General features: G+C 41.8%; 1 protein-coding gene across 6 annotated transcripts in view; it reads left to right on the top strand.

Moving 5' to 3' along the window:
* The window catches only part of NUP93 (nucleoporin 93), a 79,692-nt gene that overhangs the window by 41,781 nt on the left and 20,181 nt on the right, over positions 1-17,730 (top strand). For all 6 annotated transcript variants that reach the window (XM_039558383.1, XM_039558384.1, XM_039558385.1 and 3 more), the window contains 4 exons: positions 6,358-6,420; positions 8,129-8,257; positions 14,789-14,863; positions 17,010-17,099. In XM_039558383.1, the coding sequence (XP_039414317.1) occupies positions 6,358-6,420; positions 8,129-8,257; positions 14,789-14,863; positions 17,010-17,099 (357 nt within the window). The remainder of the gene's footprint in view (positions 1-6,357; positions 6,421-8,128; positions 8,258-14,788; positions 14,864-17,009; positions 17,100-17,730) is intronic.

The following is a 17,730-nucleotide window of genomic DNA, read 5'->3' as shown; positions in this document are numbered from 1 at the left end:
CTGTTAAAACCGCATGAGTTTCACAGATCAAACAGTCTAAACCAGTAAAAAAATACAAAAAAAGTACTAGATCTTTGCATTGCGGGCACTAACCTGAGGCAGAGAGCTCTTTGTAAATATTTGCTTAAGGCTCACTCTGTAACACAGATTAAAGACTGTTTTCGAACCTGGGCACTGCATCAATGCCGGCCGATGGTGGGGTAGGGGAGCCCTGTTCCTGCCCCAGGGCTTGTCTCTGGCAAAAGGTGCTGCTGTGCATCTTCCATGGTGCACACAGCCCCAGGGAGAGCCCTGTGGGCAAGTGGAGGTGTGCCTCTGGTTCTACACTGCGTGTGGGCTCCAGCCTGGTGTGCACTGACTCCTGCTGCTGCTGGGGTGAGGCCCAGGTTGCTGCTTCTCCATCATGAAAGGAGACAGTATTGCGGCTCTGCAAATTTTGATTTTGCTGGAGCAGTAAGCCACTTAAAAAACCCTGAAGTAATCTTTAAATTGTTGCTAGTCACGCAAGGAAGCAGAGATGAAGCCAGGCTTTGCATATTTTAATGACTTACTGCCACTCAAATGCTATCGGCTTGCAGGGTGGGGAAGAAGTCTCCTAGCTTGACTCTCAAACCAGCTGAGCATGAGTATCGGCTACACAAGTAGAGCACAGTTACAGTACACAGAGGGATGTGATTTGACACCTCTGTGAAGGCAGGTAGCAGAGCAGGAGGTCTTCCCCAAGCCCAGGGTTTGGTTGCATTAGCACAGTTTTTTGTTCTAGCTATTGCTACGTGCTTTTCCCTTTTCAGCTTCAACATGGCTGTTGCTTTGAAAGTCTCTGATGCAACAACCAACTCTTAGGTCTTATCAAACTGTAAAGCCTTCTGGTTTTTCCCTGATTTTCCTGTTCAGTCAACAGGGAATTAAAAATGTTGCAGGATTTCCCACTCTAAACATGATGGTAAGGAAATTGAGAAATGTATGTTGTAGTTTGACAAGTGCAGCTGTCTTAGGCTAGGGGAATTTTGTATTGCTAAATCCTTAAATTGAACAACATATACAGCTATGGGATGAGACTCATCAAACCATCCTTTCCAGTAGACCTTTGTGTCTGTGTACAATGATGCATTCCTTGCCTCTCATGCAGCTTTGAAGTGATACTGACTGGTGAATCACCCTTCCTGGGGTTCTCTCCCTCTCTAAGGACTTTTGCACTCAGGCCCTCAGTCTGTTTCTGGCCCCATAGCAGTTTTGCCATCTGAAGCTCTCCAAGGAGGAAGCTAATTTCACAAATGCTCTTGGCTCGTTGTGCTTGGTAGCTGATCTTTGGGCTTCTGCCTTGTTGCTTTGAAGGGCACAATATTGCACAGGCCAAGGTATGTAGTGAAGCTACTTTTTTGCACTGCTTTAGCCCAAAAAACCTGATCCTTTCTGAAAAACAAATCATGGGAGACTTACGGAAGCTTCCAAGACATGTTGGTGTCACGCATACAAAGGAAGAATGAATAGACTGAAATACTGCTCATGCTACACTGGTGTGTCCCCATCCTCAGGAATACAGTAGTTGGGCACCCCATGGCTCTTCACCCTTTGGCCTATCTATTTAAAGGCAGCCAGCAAGCACCTGTGTCAGCACAAACAATAGCTTAGATTTAAAAAGTGCCAGGTAGTTTTGCTTCATTTTCTCTTTTCAGAGAGAATATGGCCAGGAGGGTTGTGCCAGGGTACAAAACCTCAGGAGTGTGCTCAGATGTGTCCATGTTTTCATTAGGATTGTATTTAGCAAATTGTTTCTTAGAATTGCCAGTAGAAATAATAAATTCAGGTGCTTCACCTGGCGTTGCCAAAGAGTAATTTTTGTTAACTGTCCCTGCTGGATTCACTGGATCTACTGGAAATCCAGCACTTGGAATTATTTTAATCAAAGAGCAATTGACTTGAAATGGTCCCAGATTGTTCATTTTCTTCTTTCTTTCTGTGCCAGTGAAAAAGTACCCATCGCTGTCAACATCCAAGGCCTCAATATACTATTTGGCAACATTCGCCTTCTCGTGACAGCTTGAATACTAAGATCAAGTATTAAAAGTGTAGCCTGGCTGATGAAAGTAATTAAGAGACTTCTCTCAGCCAGGAGAGTTTACTAACCTCATTTACTGCAGTAAATGGAAGAGACTTTCAGTCTCCTGTCAAAAAGGGACCATCAGTGCGTGCATGTGTGCCCTTTTGTACCAATAATGAACTGCTGGAACACTCTCTTGCTGGAATTCAGGCTGGAGCCAGGCAGGTGCTGATTGCTGTCAAATCAGCCTGTGTCAGTGATTGTCTGAGATGAGAGGTAGTAGTAGAGCAAGCACAGGCTGCCAGGGGTCCTGTCCTGCCCTTCCGCTGTGGGGCCACTTCTACAAACCATAGTTGAGTGAGGCTGGATTTCAGCAAAAAGAGGAGACTATGAGAAGATCAGGCTGAAATTCAAGGTGTAAGAGATCCAAGAGGATCTGGAATGTGCTTGGGAAAGATGCTGAGAGTCAGTAGACATGTAAGTGTAAGCGGGACTGAGAAACGGGAACCTGAAGGTGCGAGAGTGGGTGTATTTCTATGCCTGTGTCCCTGTTTTGCAAACACCATCGCATCGGATATTGTACAAATGGTGTGTGGGAAACATTCAGCAGTGAGTGTTGCAGAGAACTGGTGATGGAGAAGAGTTATGCTGCTTCCCTTCCAAACTAGATGCAGGAAGGATGTGTGGGAGTCAGACAGTAACAGAGAGGAAAATCAAAAGCCACTCACTAAAGCAGGGCAGAGTGATGTGACATTAAGGCTCTGTGAGCTTTTTGCATAAACCTGCCTCAGGGAAGTAAGATTTTCATTTTCAAGCAAAATCCAGGCAACGCTGGGATCCTTCCACTGGCAGAGCTTGTGCACGGAGAGCTGCAAGGTGAGGTTTTCACCTCTGAGATTATAGCAATCCTTGTGTTGGCTGTTCCTATCTTTGCCATCTGCCTCTGCAAAATAGCGTTTTGTCTCCTAACAATAATCTCTGTTCTCCTCCTGCTTTTGTCTTTGGATGCTGAATATGAAGCAATGTCTCGTTACTCGTTGTACACCCAGCAGCATCTCCCCTGAGAGGGCGGCTCCTGCTTTGTCGGTCGTGCACTCCCCGTGCATGCTGAGCGCTGCACCTCCGTATCCTTGTTACAGTCTGCCAGCGTTCATGGCAGTCAAACCTTGCCTCTGGGACTGCGGAAAGCTTTTAGGGCAGATGTAACTGGTGAGCACAGCCAGCACTGTTCACAGCCCAGCCTTCTTAAGAGATATGCGAACCCTTAAAGTTGTGACCTGGGATTTCTGAGGACAAAAATTCTCTAATGTAAAGTGCATCTCTTCCATCTTTCTGCCCATCCTTGTTCCGGGGCTCTACTTTTTCATGCAGTAGAAGTGCATTTGTGTGCATTTATGTGTGTCCATGAAATCGTGTCTGGTGATCAAAATGTAGTCCACCACTAGGTGGCAATGCGATAAATCCAGGGAACCCAGCAGCCAGCCGGACACACCTCACTTTCTTAACTAGTGGAATTCTGGCCACCAAAGCCTGGAGTGACACCCTCAGGAGCTCTTATTTGGCCTAACTAAGCAGAAGCAGTTCGCACAAGCAGTAACAGGAGCTCCAGCATTGGTTACTGAAACTCCCTCTTCTGAGGTTTAATAATTAGCCTGTAATTAACTGAAGCAGCAATTGTCATGTTAGAGTCATAATGTTTAGCACAAGACATAGGGCAACCTTTTTAAAATGTACCTCTCCTCAGTGAGGCATTACAGATATTATTTGGCACGTGTGGGGATTTTCTTTTGCTAAAGGAGTAGTTTTTGATATTGAAAAAGGCAGTTATCATCCTCTAATTGGCATTCAGTGTAATGTGATCCCTTAAACGGACCTAGTAGAACTCTCTGGGAGCTGGGTGGTTTCATTAAGATACTCAGCCTGGATTTACTGACGTCAAGGGATGTTCAAGCACATCTTAAATTACTGTGTTGATTACTATCATTGCTGCGTACATTTCTAGGCAGGTACCTGCTCAGCTCTAGGCCACACATTCCTGCAAGGAAAGAGGGGAAGACCAAGGACAGGAAAGGTAGGACTTGTATCTCTTGGGGTTTTCAGGAGTCCGGTGCTTACAGAGCGAGCAGGGAGCCAGGCATCCAGGACATCTGCAAGCTCACACCCTTCATCACATCCAAATAGCTGTAGGTCTGCATCTTTGAGACAGTGGGCTGGTTTTGCCTGTAAAATTAGCAGTGTTGTTAGAATACAGCTAACACACTGTTCTCTGCAGCATCAGATCTCTACCATCAGAAGCGGATCTGTCTCTTCCACTCATGTATTGGTGTGTGCTTTGAAGGTCTGGAAGTACTGCTTGTTTTAATTCCAGATAATTTTTCTCCATTTTAGGTTGGAGGTGGTGAAATGAAAAAAAAAAAGAACCCAGAAAGCTTGTTGCCTTCCCAAAGTCCTTCTACCCATGCAGGCAGGGACAAGACTTGCAAGGCACATCTCCATCTCTCTCCTGCACAGAGCCAAGGCTGGGTCTTGGCCCAGTTAGGTGACTGCGGCAACCCTTGTCTCAGTGACAGCTGCTGTAATAGCTGGTCCCCAGACGTGTGCAAGGATATGGATTTAGCTTCCTTTTTTTTTCAGGTTGTAACTGTGATTTCTCTGTGGGCATTGTCTAAAAATAAAGCAGGACCTGTCTGCTGGTGAAATGAGGAATAGGCTGGGTAGCAGTGACCGCTCTCTTCCATGCGTAATTCAAGGGCTGTTTCTGGGGAACTGCACCGCACGTCTCTCGGAGGATGGCGGCTAGTTCTCTCTCTGCTGTACAGAAAGGGGTCATGTTCTTGTTTCCAGCTGAAGGAGGTCATAGCCTGTCCCATGTACCTCAAATGCTTGTTCTATATATTTCAGAAAGAGAGGGTGCAATGCCCTTTATTTCACATGCTGGTGCTGAGGAGCAGGAGGGCAGGTAGCACACGTATGCAGCAGTTTCCTGGCAGATTGCTTCAGGCTGAGGAGATTTCAAATGCTCCTCACCTCCCAGAGCTGAGTATCACTCTGTGATACTTATGGTTGTATGTATTACTGCTGCAGGGCTGTTTCTGAGACATATACCATAAATATATTTTTCCAACAGCCCAAATCTCCCTGTGTCACCACAGGAATTCTTTGCAGGAAGATGGGGAGACTGAAAGGCACAAACCCCTCCTGATTCCTGACAAATTCAGTTGGACACTGCTGCAATTGTGTTTTGTCTTTATAAAAGCATAAAGCACAGTCCATTAAGTTCCCACTCTGTGGGTTTGTTAGCAGCTTTTGGTTTTAAAGCTGTGAAGTGAGTGTACAGACTTTTAAGATATTAACACTTAATGGAGTTGATCATTTATAGTTGATTACTTCGGAGGGAGACAAAGGCTTCTTTTTCTTTTTTATGACCTGAATAATGATTAAGTTGAAGTCTGGGAGTAAAAATCAACTTGGTTTTTTTAATTGGTGATGTAACAGTGAAAATGCAAAATAAAGATATTCATGTTGAAATGTGATAGATGGATCCTGATTGTTGTCTCCATGTGTTACTGCAGTTTACCCCACCGCTACTTGTTTAAAGTTAAAACTATTTTGTATTTCCTAGTATGTCATAAAAGTAACCTTTGGGATAAGGAGGTAACAACTCATCTAAATCAGTTTGTTCACACACACCTGACCTCTTTGAGATTTACTGATATACTGAAAATTAAAAATACAGTTCTTCCTTTTTACCCACTCCAGCTGTATTCATGGTGAGAAGCTGCGTGGTAAACTTTCTCTGAATGCTTTCCAACTGTTTAGTTATTTCCATCCTTCCTCAACTGACTATTTTTAAGGCTCTTTTTCACAGTTCCTATCGGTCCTCCAAGAGCTCCACTTCTGCCTGAAGCTGCCAAGTCAAAGACTTTTATTTTTTTCAGCATACTCAAGTCCAACAATCTTATCTTGGCTTATCGCTCCTACCAGCTTTCATCCTAGCTCCCTCAAATGGAGAGCAAGAGGAAGCAGATGCTGGGACACAGAGATAAAAGAGAATAGAAGCAGGACATTTCACTAGGATTTAATGCATATTAAAAGAGGGGATTAATGCATTTTCATTTTCACATTGCTCTGGGTGGGCATCTTACTGTACCTCTGGTGAAGTAAAGTGACCTTTAAACTTCTTGGGACTGGACTTTCTCTGCAGAGAGAGCTCTGAGCACTTCTCAGAGCTGAAAGAGCTGAGTACTACAATATGTATCTGATGTTGGTGCAAGGCTGATTTTTTTGGCTGAAGCTCTGTTTCTTGTTTCCTGCAGGGATTCCTGAAGAATGAAAAAGATAATGCATTGCTGTCTGCCATTGAAGAGTCAAGGAGGAGGGTAAGTTGGAAGAAAGCACTGTCATTTTTTCCTAAAAACAAAAACAGGACAGGTTTGCGGACACCAGTTTTCTTCCCTTGAAAAGGGATCAGTACTTAGTCTGTAAGAAAAAGACAGATTTAGCCTTCCCCTCTTCAACTCCTGTATCTTCACCTCTGAACAAATAGTTGTTTTGAAGATCATCTGAGCAGCAACTTGTTTTCTGATAAGAAATTAATCTAATCCTGTTTCTGAATCTATTTGTGCTTTTGGTATCTGTTCTGGGGCAGTGATTTTCACAATTGAATTATGCAGCATGGAAAAATGCTTCCTGTTGTTTGTCTTAAAACTTCTTCTTGGAAATGTTATTCCATACTTCCTAGTGCCCATGTTATGATTGTTTCCCTCCACGTACACTGGTGGCATCAGGTTTAGAACTGAGCCTGTGTTTCTTTCAAATGACAAGAAATAGTACATATGCATTATTAAATTATTTCAATTACATAACATTATGCTGTAACTATTGAAGCGTGTTTAAAACCCTGTTGAAATTAGTATAGTGAAGGTACGGGTGAGCCTATATCCTGCCATGAAAGTATAAAGTGAATTTATGTAACGCAACAAAGAAACAGAAATCTTATGCTCTAGTTGCATGCATGCACTGTAATTAAATGTTTGCCAAATGTCACTGTGTCTTACCAATTCATTATTTCTGAGGAACGTTTTGCCGATCAATTGACAATATCCTAACAGTGAACTGCAATAAAATGAAAAACTTAGTCAGCCAACCAAGACATTTAGTTGTATGTTGCAGCATGGAGCTGTGTGAACAGGAAAGAAGACACAATATATAGCTTATTCTCTGTTTAGAATTAGTGGAGATTCTCTTATTTCCTGTCCTGGTATCCCTGAGGCTGTTAGTCTCACCCCAACAATAACAGAAACGGTAGTGAAGCATCTTCTCTATCTTAATGCTATTGCCAAAATGAGGGAATATTTTCCTTACTGAGGGAAGAGCTGTTACCTCCCATATGTTCCCCAAGTGGATCTGAAGACAATGTAGCACATCAGCCATTTTAAAGGTAAAGGTTGTTTTTTCTTGGGATATGATTTTCCTGTGTGCTTTCCCGAGTTATGTTCCTCATGAAAAAGGCCTCCTGATTCTTTGACATCGGCTAGTTTTCCCTTACTATTAGATTTTTATTTTATCCTGTTTCCCGTTTGAAAGAAAAACACACTGATAAAGACCTGAAAATGATTATGGGCAATAAACACACATCTTTGTTAAGAATGCAGCGAGTCAGACCTTTGTAGCCTCCAAGGAGGTGAAAAGCTAGTGGTCATTAGAGAAGTTAAGTCTCAACAAACCACACAGATCAGTGATGACCTGGATATTGTGTGTGCTGCTAAGTTAAAGGAGGAAGCCTACCGCCTGCTCAGATTCGTGTGCTGCGGTGCCATGGAAGAGACACCGTTTCCCTCTTTTACCAGCTGGGGGTATGTGAGAGTTGTCTTAATTCCACATACACCTAGTTTCTGAATCCCCTTGTACCTGAACAGGAAGCCTGTTAAAATAATATGCAGCACACCATTAGCTCTTGAGGCCTGACCTGGTTGATTTATGTAGTTGCTATTTTCTGTTTCATTTTTAGGCTTGTCTATTAATAGCAGAGTTAGGTTGATGGGTGTTTCTCTATGTTCCTTAGCTCTTGTTCTTGTTCACCGACAGACTTTTGCCATGGCTGAGGAGTATCACCGAGAATCAATGCTGGTTGAATGGGAACAGGTGAAACAAAGGATTCTTCATTCTCTGCTTGCATCAGGGGAAGATGCTCTTGATTTCACCCAGGAAAATGAGGTAACTCTGTCTTTCTAAATGCTTTGCAGAGTCACACACAGCACTGTACACAGCTGGCATTCCAGCACTGCTGAAACCACCTCTGAAATATTCTGTAACTACAACTATGTGAAAATGAGAAATATAAAATCCCTATCGAATTCTAGAATGGCTCTGACTAGCAGAATGCATTGTCTAGCAAAATATCAAACCTTTGTGATTATTTCTATTTATTGACTGATGGGTACAGGCAATGGAGCTGCTATTGCTGAAGCTGTTTTTTGAGCAACATATGTGCTGGCTGGAAACTTAGTCACAAATACATAGTAGGTCAATACACCCAGGGGAACACACACATACAGAAAACACACTGGGGCACTTCAGGAAATCTTTGCGATGTGACACCAGGGAGTTTCTCAGGTGCAGTTGTGCTTACACATAGATCTTAGAGTGTCTCTTTCCCTTATCACTATGTGCTAGCCTGGATTTATGGCTTTTCTTAGGAGGCTGATGAAGTCTCTCAGGTTTCTTGGCAAAACCAAATGAATAAACATTAAAAAAAAAAAAAGGTTTCCTTTTTATTTTACTGTCTCATTCAGAGCAGATTAGAATTTTGTGCTGCTAAGACCTCTAGTGTTCAGATTAATCCAGCAGTGACCAAATCCTTTGGGCAAGACTGACCCCATGTTTAACAAAAGAGATATTGACTATCATCTTAGAACATTCCTTATCTTCTGTTACAATTTAAAACTTTACAGTTTATTCTCTTAAAGAAAATGTTTCAGTTAAATGAGTAGAGCAAAGCAGAGTTACGTGCAGAGTGTTGGGAGCTCAGCCCCTCTGAGCTGGAAGCATCAGACAGCAGCTGTGATCCCTGGAGCACAAAGTTACATCACAGCTGCTGCACAGTGCTCCATGAAAATGCTCACCTTGAAAGGAGAGGGGACAGGGAGTGGGGGGATATAAGTTGCTGTGCTTTCAGGCTGAAAAAGAGACACATTTTTTATAGCCACATTCTCCACCCATGAAAATTAATTCTTGTTCATTGGGATGACCTGCTAGCATATTAAAATAAAAAAAGCCCTTGGTGCAAGTGGGGTATGACCTGTATAGGGATTTGGAAATAATTAAAGTTGTTAATGAAATGTCCCTTTCTGATTACTGTTCTTTTAAATATAGGTTAATCCCAGTTAGCATACCTCTTTTTATAGAGGCTGTCTTTGCCAGAAAATATTGTACTGATACTTTACTGGGACTTCTCAAAGGTTGTCCAGCTTTCCAATATTAGAAATGCTAAATAATGCAGACTGAATTAATTTAAAACTAGGAACAGCTATCCCATTATTTTAGGATGTGAATCTGAAGACTTGGCAGTTACACTGATAGCTCCTAACACCTTTGATTTGTGTGCTAGTTACTGGTGTGGGGTTTTCCTTTCAGAGTGTGGATATTAACTGCTAGCAGTAGTAATTTAATAACCTGCTCTGAACAGGTAAAACCCCTATTCTGGTGTTTCAGTGTCAAATGGATGCTACCCCCAGTCCATGGCACTTGAGATGCCAAGCATCAAATTGGTGTGAGGGAGGAGGGGAGAAAACTCAGCTCCTAAGGTTTTTCATGAATGAGTTTAAAGACTCAATGTACACTATCACTCAGTAATACTCCACTCTCTATTTCAAAGCTTTCGTAGTAGCAGTATGTCATTTCGAGAGCATTTAAAATCCTTGATATATTCTAGTCTTAGCCTCAAGAAGTCAAAGGTCTGAGAGGTTTGAAGTGCATCTACTGTGTTAAAAGCCTGTTATCTAACCTCCCCACAGCAGGTTGTTCTTCTAAAGCCTTGTTCCAGTCAAATAAGTTTTTTGTGTGTATGTGACACAAACAGACACAGCCTGTAGAATACAGTAGAGGTTTAATTGATATCCTCTGGAGATGGAGAATCGGCTGAAAAGGCACAGATCCAAACACAGCAGGGGGCCAGTCTGCCTGCAAGCCAATTCTCAAGCTTTGGGCAAGCTAATTTGGGCAGAGTGAAATACCAACACATTATTCATGGAAATAAGACCAATTAACAGGCAAAGCTTATGATTCAAAGAACCTAGTGCAGGACTTGCCATAAGGTTTTCTGTTCCCCCTTGTCCTCCAGCCTGGCCGCCTTCTTGTCAGGGAAAACCAGAGCTGATAAAAAGATGCTTCTTGTAGGTCTGGAAAGGGATGAAAGCCTGAGTTTTGTCTTCAAGGTATCAAACACCTATGGTCTGAAGGTGTTTGTTACGACTGTTGTGCCATGAGGTGCCAAGGCATTTCCTTTGTCCTTTTCCAAGTTTTTCCTTATTCCAAGTTTTTCTTTCTTCCACCCTTGCCACAAGCTCTTCCACTCTTGCTGTCAAGTAGCACACTCCTGCAGTGATACAGAGACACTGGCACATCTTGGTTTCTGTTCTGCCCTGCTGTATCACATCTTCATACCCCTTAAATCCCAAGGACTGCAAGATTCTTTCCACTCCACAACAGTGTATTTTGATGGGGTTTCTCCAGCTTGGTCTCCTGCCTAGATACTCACTGCATCTACTGGCCAAGCCATTTGGAGTGCTGACAAAATGTCTGCCCAGACTTCTGCTGAGGAATGTGCATATGCATATGAGGGTGATGAATAATGCATCTTTACATGCACGGGGTTTGGTGTGCAAGTGAGGCTGAATGCTTGGCTGAGTGCAAATGAAGGAGGACTCCTTTGAAAAGCAGCATCGTTTGGCTAAGTGAATTTAAAAGATAAAAATGTGATGGCAGTACAGCAAAGCTGCAGCTTTGAGAAATGGATAATATTCAGAATAAATATTACAGTTCTGAATAATGTTTTGGAAAGACCAGCATTCAGGGCAGGGAGAAGCAAAGGTGGTTGAGAAAAACAGCACAAGCCATTTAAGCAATATCAGGTTAGAGATACAGCAAGATGCGTGAGTGCACTTACACTTCTGCAGTCCTTCGTGCATTCCCCGCTTTTCTGCTTTTCCTTTTGCTGCTGCAGTTAAACTTCAGAACCTGACCTGAAACAAGATTCTTCTTGTATGCTCCTAGCAGCTGTTTTGAACACATCTTTCATTATCTTTTCCTTGTTTGAAACTTGGTAAGTTCTGACTTGCCAGCAAAGGATACCCTCCCTGCCCCCCACTTTCCCCCGGTTAGTTTGTAGGGAATATCCCTTCTTGGGATGGATTGCCTGCGCAACTCCATTTCTGCAATTCAGGGGGAGCAGTGGAAGTGGCCTTCCCCATGCTGACTCACTGCTTTAGTTTTCCTTTTGAACTTTCCTTTTAGCATAGCCATGAGATAGTTCAGTGAGCTACTGCTTTCTTACAGTTTAATAATTCAAAAATGAAGCCAGAATGCATATACGAGATGGGGAAAAAATAGGAAATAAGCTTGCTTCCATGGCTTTTTTTCCATAGGAAAGAAAAATATAAGAAAATCAGGACAAATTCTAGACTTCCTGATTTTTTTTTTTTCCTGAAGTGCCAAGTCAGTAGAATTTAAAGAATTTAATTTCAATGTGGCAGTTCTCAGCTGTGGCAGATAGCTAAGAAGTGTTTCTTAAAGCATAATGGTTAAAGCATAATAGTTATACCTTCACTATACTAATTTCAACAGGGTTTTAAACACGCTTCAATAGTTACAGCATAACTAAAATTGGAGAAAGGAAAGGAAAACCCAACCCCCAGAGCAGTTATTTCTTAGTTTCAGGTGTGCACTTTTGAATTCAGATTCTTACCTGAATTGGTTTGAACCTGGCAGTCACACACCACTCTCTGGAGTGGCAGCCACCTCGGTGCTTTTTGGTGCTTCAAAGCAGAAAAAGGAATAGATTCACAAAACAAAGCCCCAGTGCTTGTGTGTCTGGTGCTTGGGCACTGGCTGAAAAGTGACACTAAGTCACTATGTACTAGTGTTCACTTGCTTTAGGAGATGAAACCTCATCGGTAATTAATGACAACGTCCATAATTTAGCATTACTTTAAATAACTCTACATTTTATCTGGCACAGCACAAGGGAAGGCTGCAAAGCGCTATTTCTGCCATCATGTCTGTTTCCCAGGAAACCTGCTTTAACAGCTTCTTTGTTCTTTAGAACAAAGAATTTGTCGGGTTTTAGGTGGGTTTAAAGGAATTTGTGTCAGATGATTTGGCACTGAAAGAAAAATGCAGATGCTTCTGAATATCAGTATCCATTAAGAGGGACTGTGAAGAATATTTTTAGTGTAAGTTCAGTTGCAAAAAGAAAAAGTGGAATTGCTTTTGGGTTTTTTGTAAGGCGTTTTTATACAGCCTAAGGTCTAAATGCACCTGCCTGATTTTGTAATCAGGTTGGACATTATTTAAATAGCATTATTAGTGAAAAATTAATGCAGTAATAAACTAATTTCAGCAGTTTTAAGGGATTGTTCAGGTTCATCCTTGGTACCTTCATTCATTTGTATTTCATTGTATTAGGGACAAACACTACTGAATATTTTTTATTCTGTAATCAACTGTTGGGTGCTGCACAGAAAGCAGTAACCACAGATACCACAAATCTCTTACAATTTCTTGATAGAGGTCGGTGCTCTTATCTTCCTGTATAAATTCCTAGCCAATGCAGAACAGCTTCTTGGCCATTGCAGTTGTGTAACTTTATTTGTTTTTAAATTTTAACTTGTGGACATTCTCCTGATCAAAACTCCTGGGCTGGAACAGTGAGTAACCATTGTCTTTGCAATAACACGTGCTCATGAGGGTAAGAGAGGTCTTACACAGTAGAAGATGTTCCAGATTAATCTAATACCAAAATAAAATTAATTTGGGAATGACTGAGAGAATGTTCAGTGCAAAGCTGATAAGTAACATGTCTGGAAGTTCATATGTTTGTATTATTTCATTCTGAAGTTAGGATACAGTTCCCCAAAAAAGTGAGATTTTTTTGAAGAGTCTGCCAGCATTTCATCCTCATTTGAAACAAGAAGCTGAATGATGGCACCATCTAGAGAAAAGCTTTCCATTTCTGGATCTCTTCCTGAAATCCGCACAGGCCGGGTCATGGCAGGAACATTGCTCCTGCCATGCTGCAGTCTGATAGGTGTCAGCAAAGCTGAACTCTAAAGCTGATTAAACTGGAAGTGAAAACACTGATTTTCCTATTGCATTTGGGCTTTATGTTGTTTGTACAGGCAGCAAGTTGGTCACATTTAAGTGAGCTCTTCCAGGCAACACTAGAGCACATCCTTAAGCAATCCTTGGAGGTGATCCTGTCTGCACTGTGAAGTACTGACATTCTGGGTAAACAGTGTAGGAAGTAGTAAAGCCATTGGACAGTATTGCTAAGGTGCACTGTAGCAGCTAGTGAGGATGTGCAGCCAGTTGTAACTGACTTTGATGGTAAAAAGCTTAATTTTTAAACTCTGCAGGTGTACCTGCTCTTTCTCAGAAAAAGTTAACGATTCCTGTTTAGATGAATATAGACAGCCTTGAGTTATATGGTAACAAACCTGAAAACCTTGCTTTGCTGAAAGCTTGTCTGTTCCTTTTGCTTGCCCCAACTATGTCAATTGGCTTCATAATAAATATTGTGCTTCTGTACTGAGCTCGTCTTGCTTTGATCTTCAGACCAGCATGGCTTCTGAAGCAACTGATATTAAAGGACTGTTTACCTCAAAGGGATCTGTCTTTAAAATGATTGTACTTTACTTTTAAACTCAAAACTTGCAATGCTGATGCTGAAATGAAGAATTACATTCTTTTAGAAGGCAGGAAATAGCAGAGAGCATTGTTGGGAGTATTCTTTCCTCCAGAGCATTGAACATCTGTGTTCAGTGGTGGTTGTACTGAGAACATACTTGTGCCTTGTAGTGAACATTTAAAATTGCTTTATGCAGATTAAGACTATTATGGCATGTTGTATTTGAAGTTTTTTATAAGAGTATGAATTTTGTATGCCACAATTCCATTGGCTGTCTCTTCCTGCTCTACACTCAAAATGTCTTAATCTTGGCATAGTCTCTGTGGGTAAAAAGACTTATTTTTTTTCAGGTCAGGATATTGCCAGCATACTTCCTCCTGCAGCAGACCAGCAATGGGGTACTTTTTAACATACAATTGAATGCTGCAGTCCTATTTTGTGTCCATCTCATCCATTGAATTCTATGTCCTTGCTGTGATGGAGGCTCAGACTAGATGCCTCACAGCGGGACACTGACAAGAAGCAACCTTTCAAGAAACAAAAGCAAAGAATTAAAATTATAAGATGCTACCAAGAGACACTGATGTCCTAATTCTAGAGAGCTAATGGTTGGTTTGTGCACTGAATAAGGAGAATTTATGTCACTTTAGAAAGTTTAAGCTATATTGGGAAGATAATGGGTTATTGCAGTGAGACTGCATTTTTCTCTGTAGATGGTTCAAAACCCTGTTTGTAGTTCTGTCAGGAACATGGTTTTGCTGTTTTTAGGAGCAGATGTATTGGTAAAATGCACTGTGGTAATTCTATACTTTGTACCTTCCTATATGCTTCTCACTAAACAGCCCAGCTATGTTGGTGAGGTGGGTCCTCCAGGTCGCAGCTCTTTGGACAGTGTGGAGATGGCATATGCTCGTCAGGTGAGTGAAAGTGAAAAAACTTTGTTAAACACTCTTCTACATGGAGAGAGAGGGGGAAAATAAAGATTTGAGCTTAGTGTAAAAGAAGATATAGTAGGTAGAACATGAAAATATCTGCCTAGAGGTAAAATGCAATTGGCAAACACATAAATCTTGCATGATGTTCTTAGAAATATACTCACCTGTTTACTATAGGATTTTTTTTGTCAAAAAGAGATCCTGAGCACCATATATGGCTGTAGAAAGCATTTATGCTTGTAAAGTAAACTGAAATTTTAAGTTTTCAAAAGCAGTAATTCTTTTAGGATTTGTCAATGCTTAATTGTATACATATGAAGGCTTTATATTCCCATTTTCTTCATATGTGGATGATCATTTTTCTTGTGTATGTGTGTAGGAAAAATATGCTGAAGTGTTAAGCCTGATGTTTGTCAAATTATATCCTATTTTAATGACATCGCTTGTGAGAAGCTTTAGTGCATCAGCTATGAATTATTATGCCTGGTAACATTAGACTCCCTCGGAAAATTTTCAGGGAAAACTGATAAACCTTTACATAACCAATTTGTTACTTTTGTTATTTGAGATTATCTGTTTACCAGCACTGTTGAGAACAAAATTATAGAAAAGGACTTGATTTTTCAAAATGGAATATGTGAAACGACATAGACAAAATGTTGCCTAATTTGCACACAATTACTGTTATTGTGTGCTTTGGCTCAGTCTGTGCCGAGGCAGAGAGCAGCTTGTGCATCTGTTTTCCTACATCTGCATTCAGTTATGGTAACTGGGAAGAAACTAATGGCAAAAGGTGCACGGTTGTGCTGATAAAGTGTACATTTGATTTAGTGGCTGTTACAAACTAAATTAACAAACTATTATCTACTGTAATATACCCACGGTAAAGGTCTTCCTTAAAGCATAATTGCATCTGTGTTTTGAGGCCATCGGTGTTATTCCGTGCTGGTTTTCTGAATACAGGAAGTCCAATCTCTCTAGCAGTCCTGGCTCTGGGGTAGCTGTGGAGTCACCATGGCCCATGGGCCCTTGTCAGGGTCACGGGCTGTGCACAGACTGCTGCAAAGTGCCCTGGAAATGTGGTGTTTGTGGCCAGCCTTCTGCTGCCAAAACACTTGGTGCAGTCACCATGTGCTCCCACCAAGGGCTCCTGAGAAACTCTGGCTGAGCTCTCCTTATGTCAGCCTGCCTCAGTTCAAGAATAACCAAGTGTCAGCAGTCTGTGTGAGGCTCCTGTGGCTTCAGTGGGGAGTTGGGAGACCTGGAGGTCATGCAGGAGACCTGGAGATCCATGCTGCTTCAGTTTATCAGCAGCCGTGAAGTGTGTTTTAATTACACTGAAGTGATTAATTGTTCTTCGTGGATAGTTCAGACTTGTCTCACAGGAACATGGTGACATCCACGGACATGATTTCACTGATGCTGCATTCTCTTTGCAGTCCTGAGCTCTACATCTTGTTTGCACCCTGGGCGCGTTGTAGTAGAGCATGCCAAAGGGAGTTAAAGCACAATGGCGTTGTTTTTCTAGCATTGAGAATTATTATTTTTGGACATAGTGGAAGGTCTTTCGACTGAGAGTAGAATAAACAATAGTAGACGAAGCTCAGTTAAGATCAAGAGTTAAAACAGGGAGGTGTGTGTATATGTTGAAGGGCAGGCTCTGAAGGGTCAGATTTCTGTTCGTTTGCCTATGTCAGATTTCCCTGAATACTGCCACAAACCAGCAAAATCCTGTTTCTTTCACATCAGCAGGTAGGAGGCTGCCATGCAGGGGAATATCACAGCCATCCACTTGTCAGGTCACTTCTGAATCTTTGTCCTCCAGCAATTAGCTGCAATTAGTCTAACAGGGCATTCAGCACAGTGCTCTGCAATTCGGAACCCCTGAACAGCTGGGCTGCTGCCGGCCTTCAGGCAGGCCTGGGGCTTTGAGGAGTTGTGGAGGCTTGGGTGGTGCTGACGCATGTTCCTCTACCATTGGATTGGAAGTGGCTGATGTGGGAGGAAAGCAAAGGGACTTGCTGGGAACACTGTTTTTGAAGCCTGGTTCAGATTTTGCTGCTGTGGCTAGGGAGGGAACAGAGCATAATATGTATTGTTAAACATGCTTACTTTAATTATGTTTTAGATTTATATTTATAATGAGAAGATAGTGAATGGACATCTGCAGCCTAACCTGGTGGACCTTTGTGCTGCTACCGCAGGCCTGGATGATAAGGTACTGCCAGTGAGTTAACATGAGGAGATGTATTTAAGCTGTTTTCAGGATGTGATTAACAGCATGCTTACGTTGGAGGAAAAAATACTGATATTGCCAAAAAAATTGCATGGCTCCACAGAAAACACAGAGGCAATACCAGAATTTTCTCCAGTACAGCAGGCCTCACCTGCAATGAAGTTGGTCATGGTGAAAATTTCTTAACACAGCGAAAAAGAAACGAACCTGGTGTTCCATCATAAGTGATAAGCTGTTGAGGGAAAAATTGCTTTTAATTTTAAATAGATTCTGTTGTGTTTGGCTTACAAAATGTGGTCTCTTAATGTCCTTTGGAGGTATTTAGTTGTAGGTAAAGGGTCCTCAATCAGACTCTGCTAGAGCTGAAATAGGCTCCCATAGCAAAGCATAAAACCCCTAGGATTGACTTTAAATTAATGATCTGTCTACTTTTCTTTTTTTCTATTCCTTTAATTGTGTTGCCTTGATCCACCCCAAAAAATAAAACAAATGCACAAACCTTGGAGAAATGTCTGAAGGAGAATACTGCAGGAGGGTCAAGCTATGAAAAAACTTGCGCAAATGGGGAGAGCAAAAAACTGCTCAGAAGCTGAGGGGCAAACGCTTCAATCAG

The sequence above is a fragment of the Corvus cornix genome, chromosome 11 (assembly GCF_000738735.6).
Source record: "Corvus cornix cornix isolate S_Up_H32 chromosome 11, ASM73873v5, whole genome shotgun sequence".
NCBI classification, from domain to species: Eukaryota; Metazoa; Chordata; class Aves; order Passeriformes; family Corvidae; genus Corvus; species Corvus cornix.
This window is presented reverse-complemented; position numbering and strand designations above follow the sequence as displayed.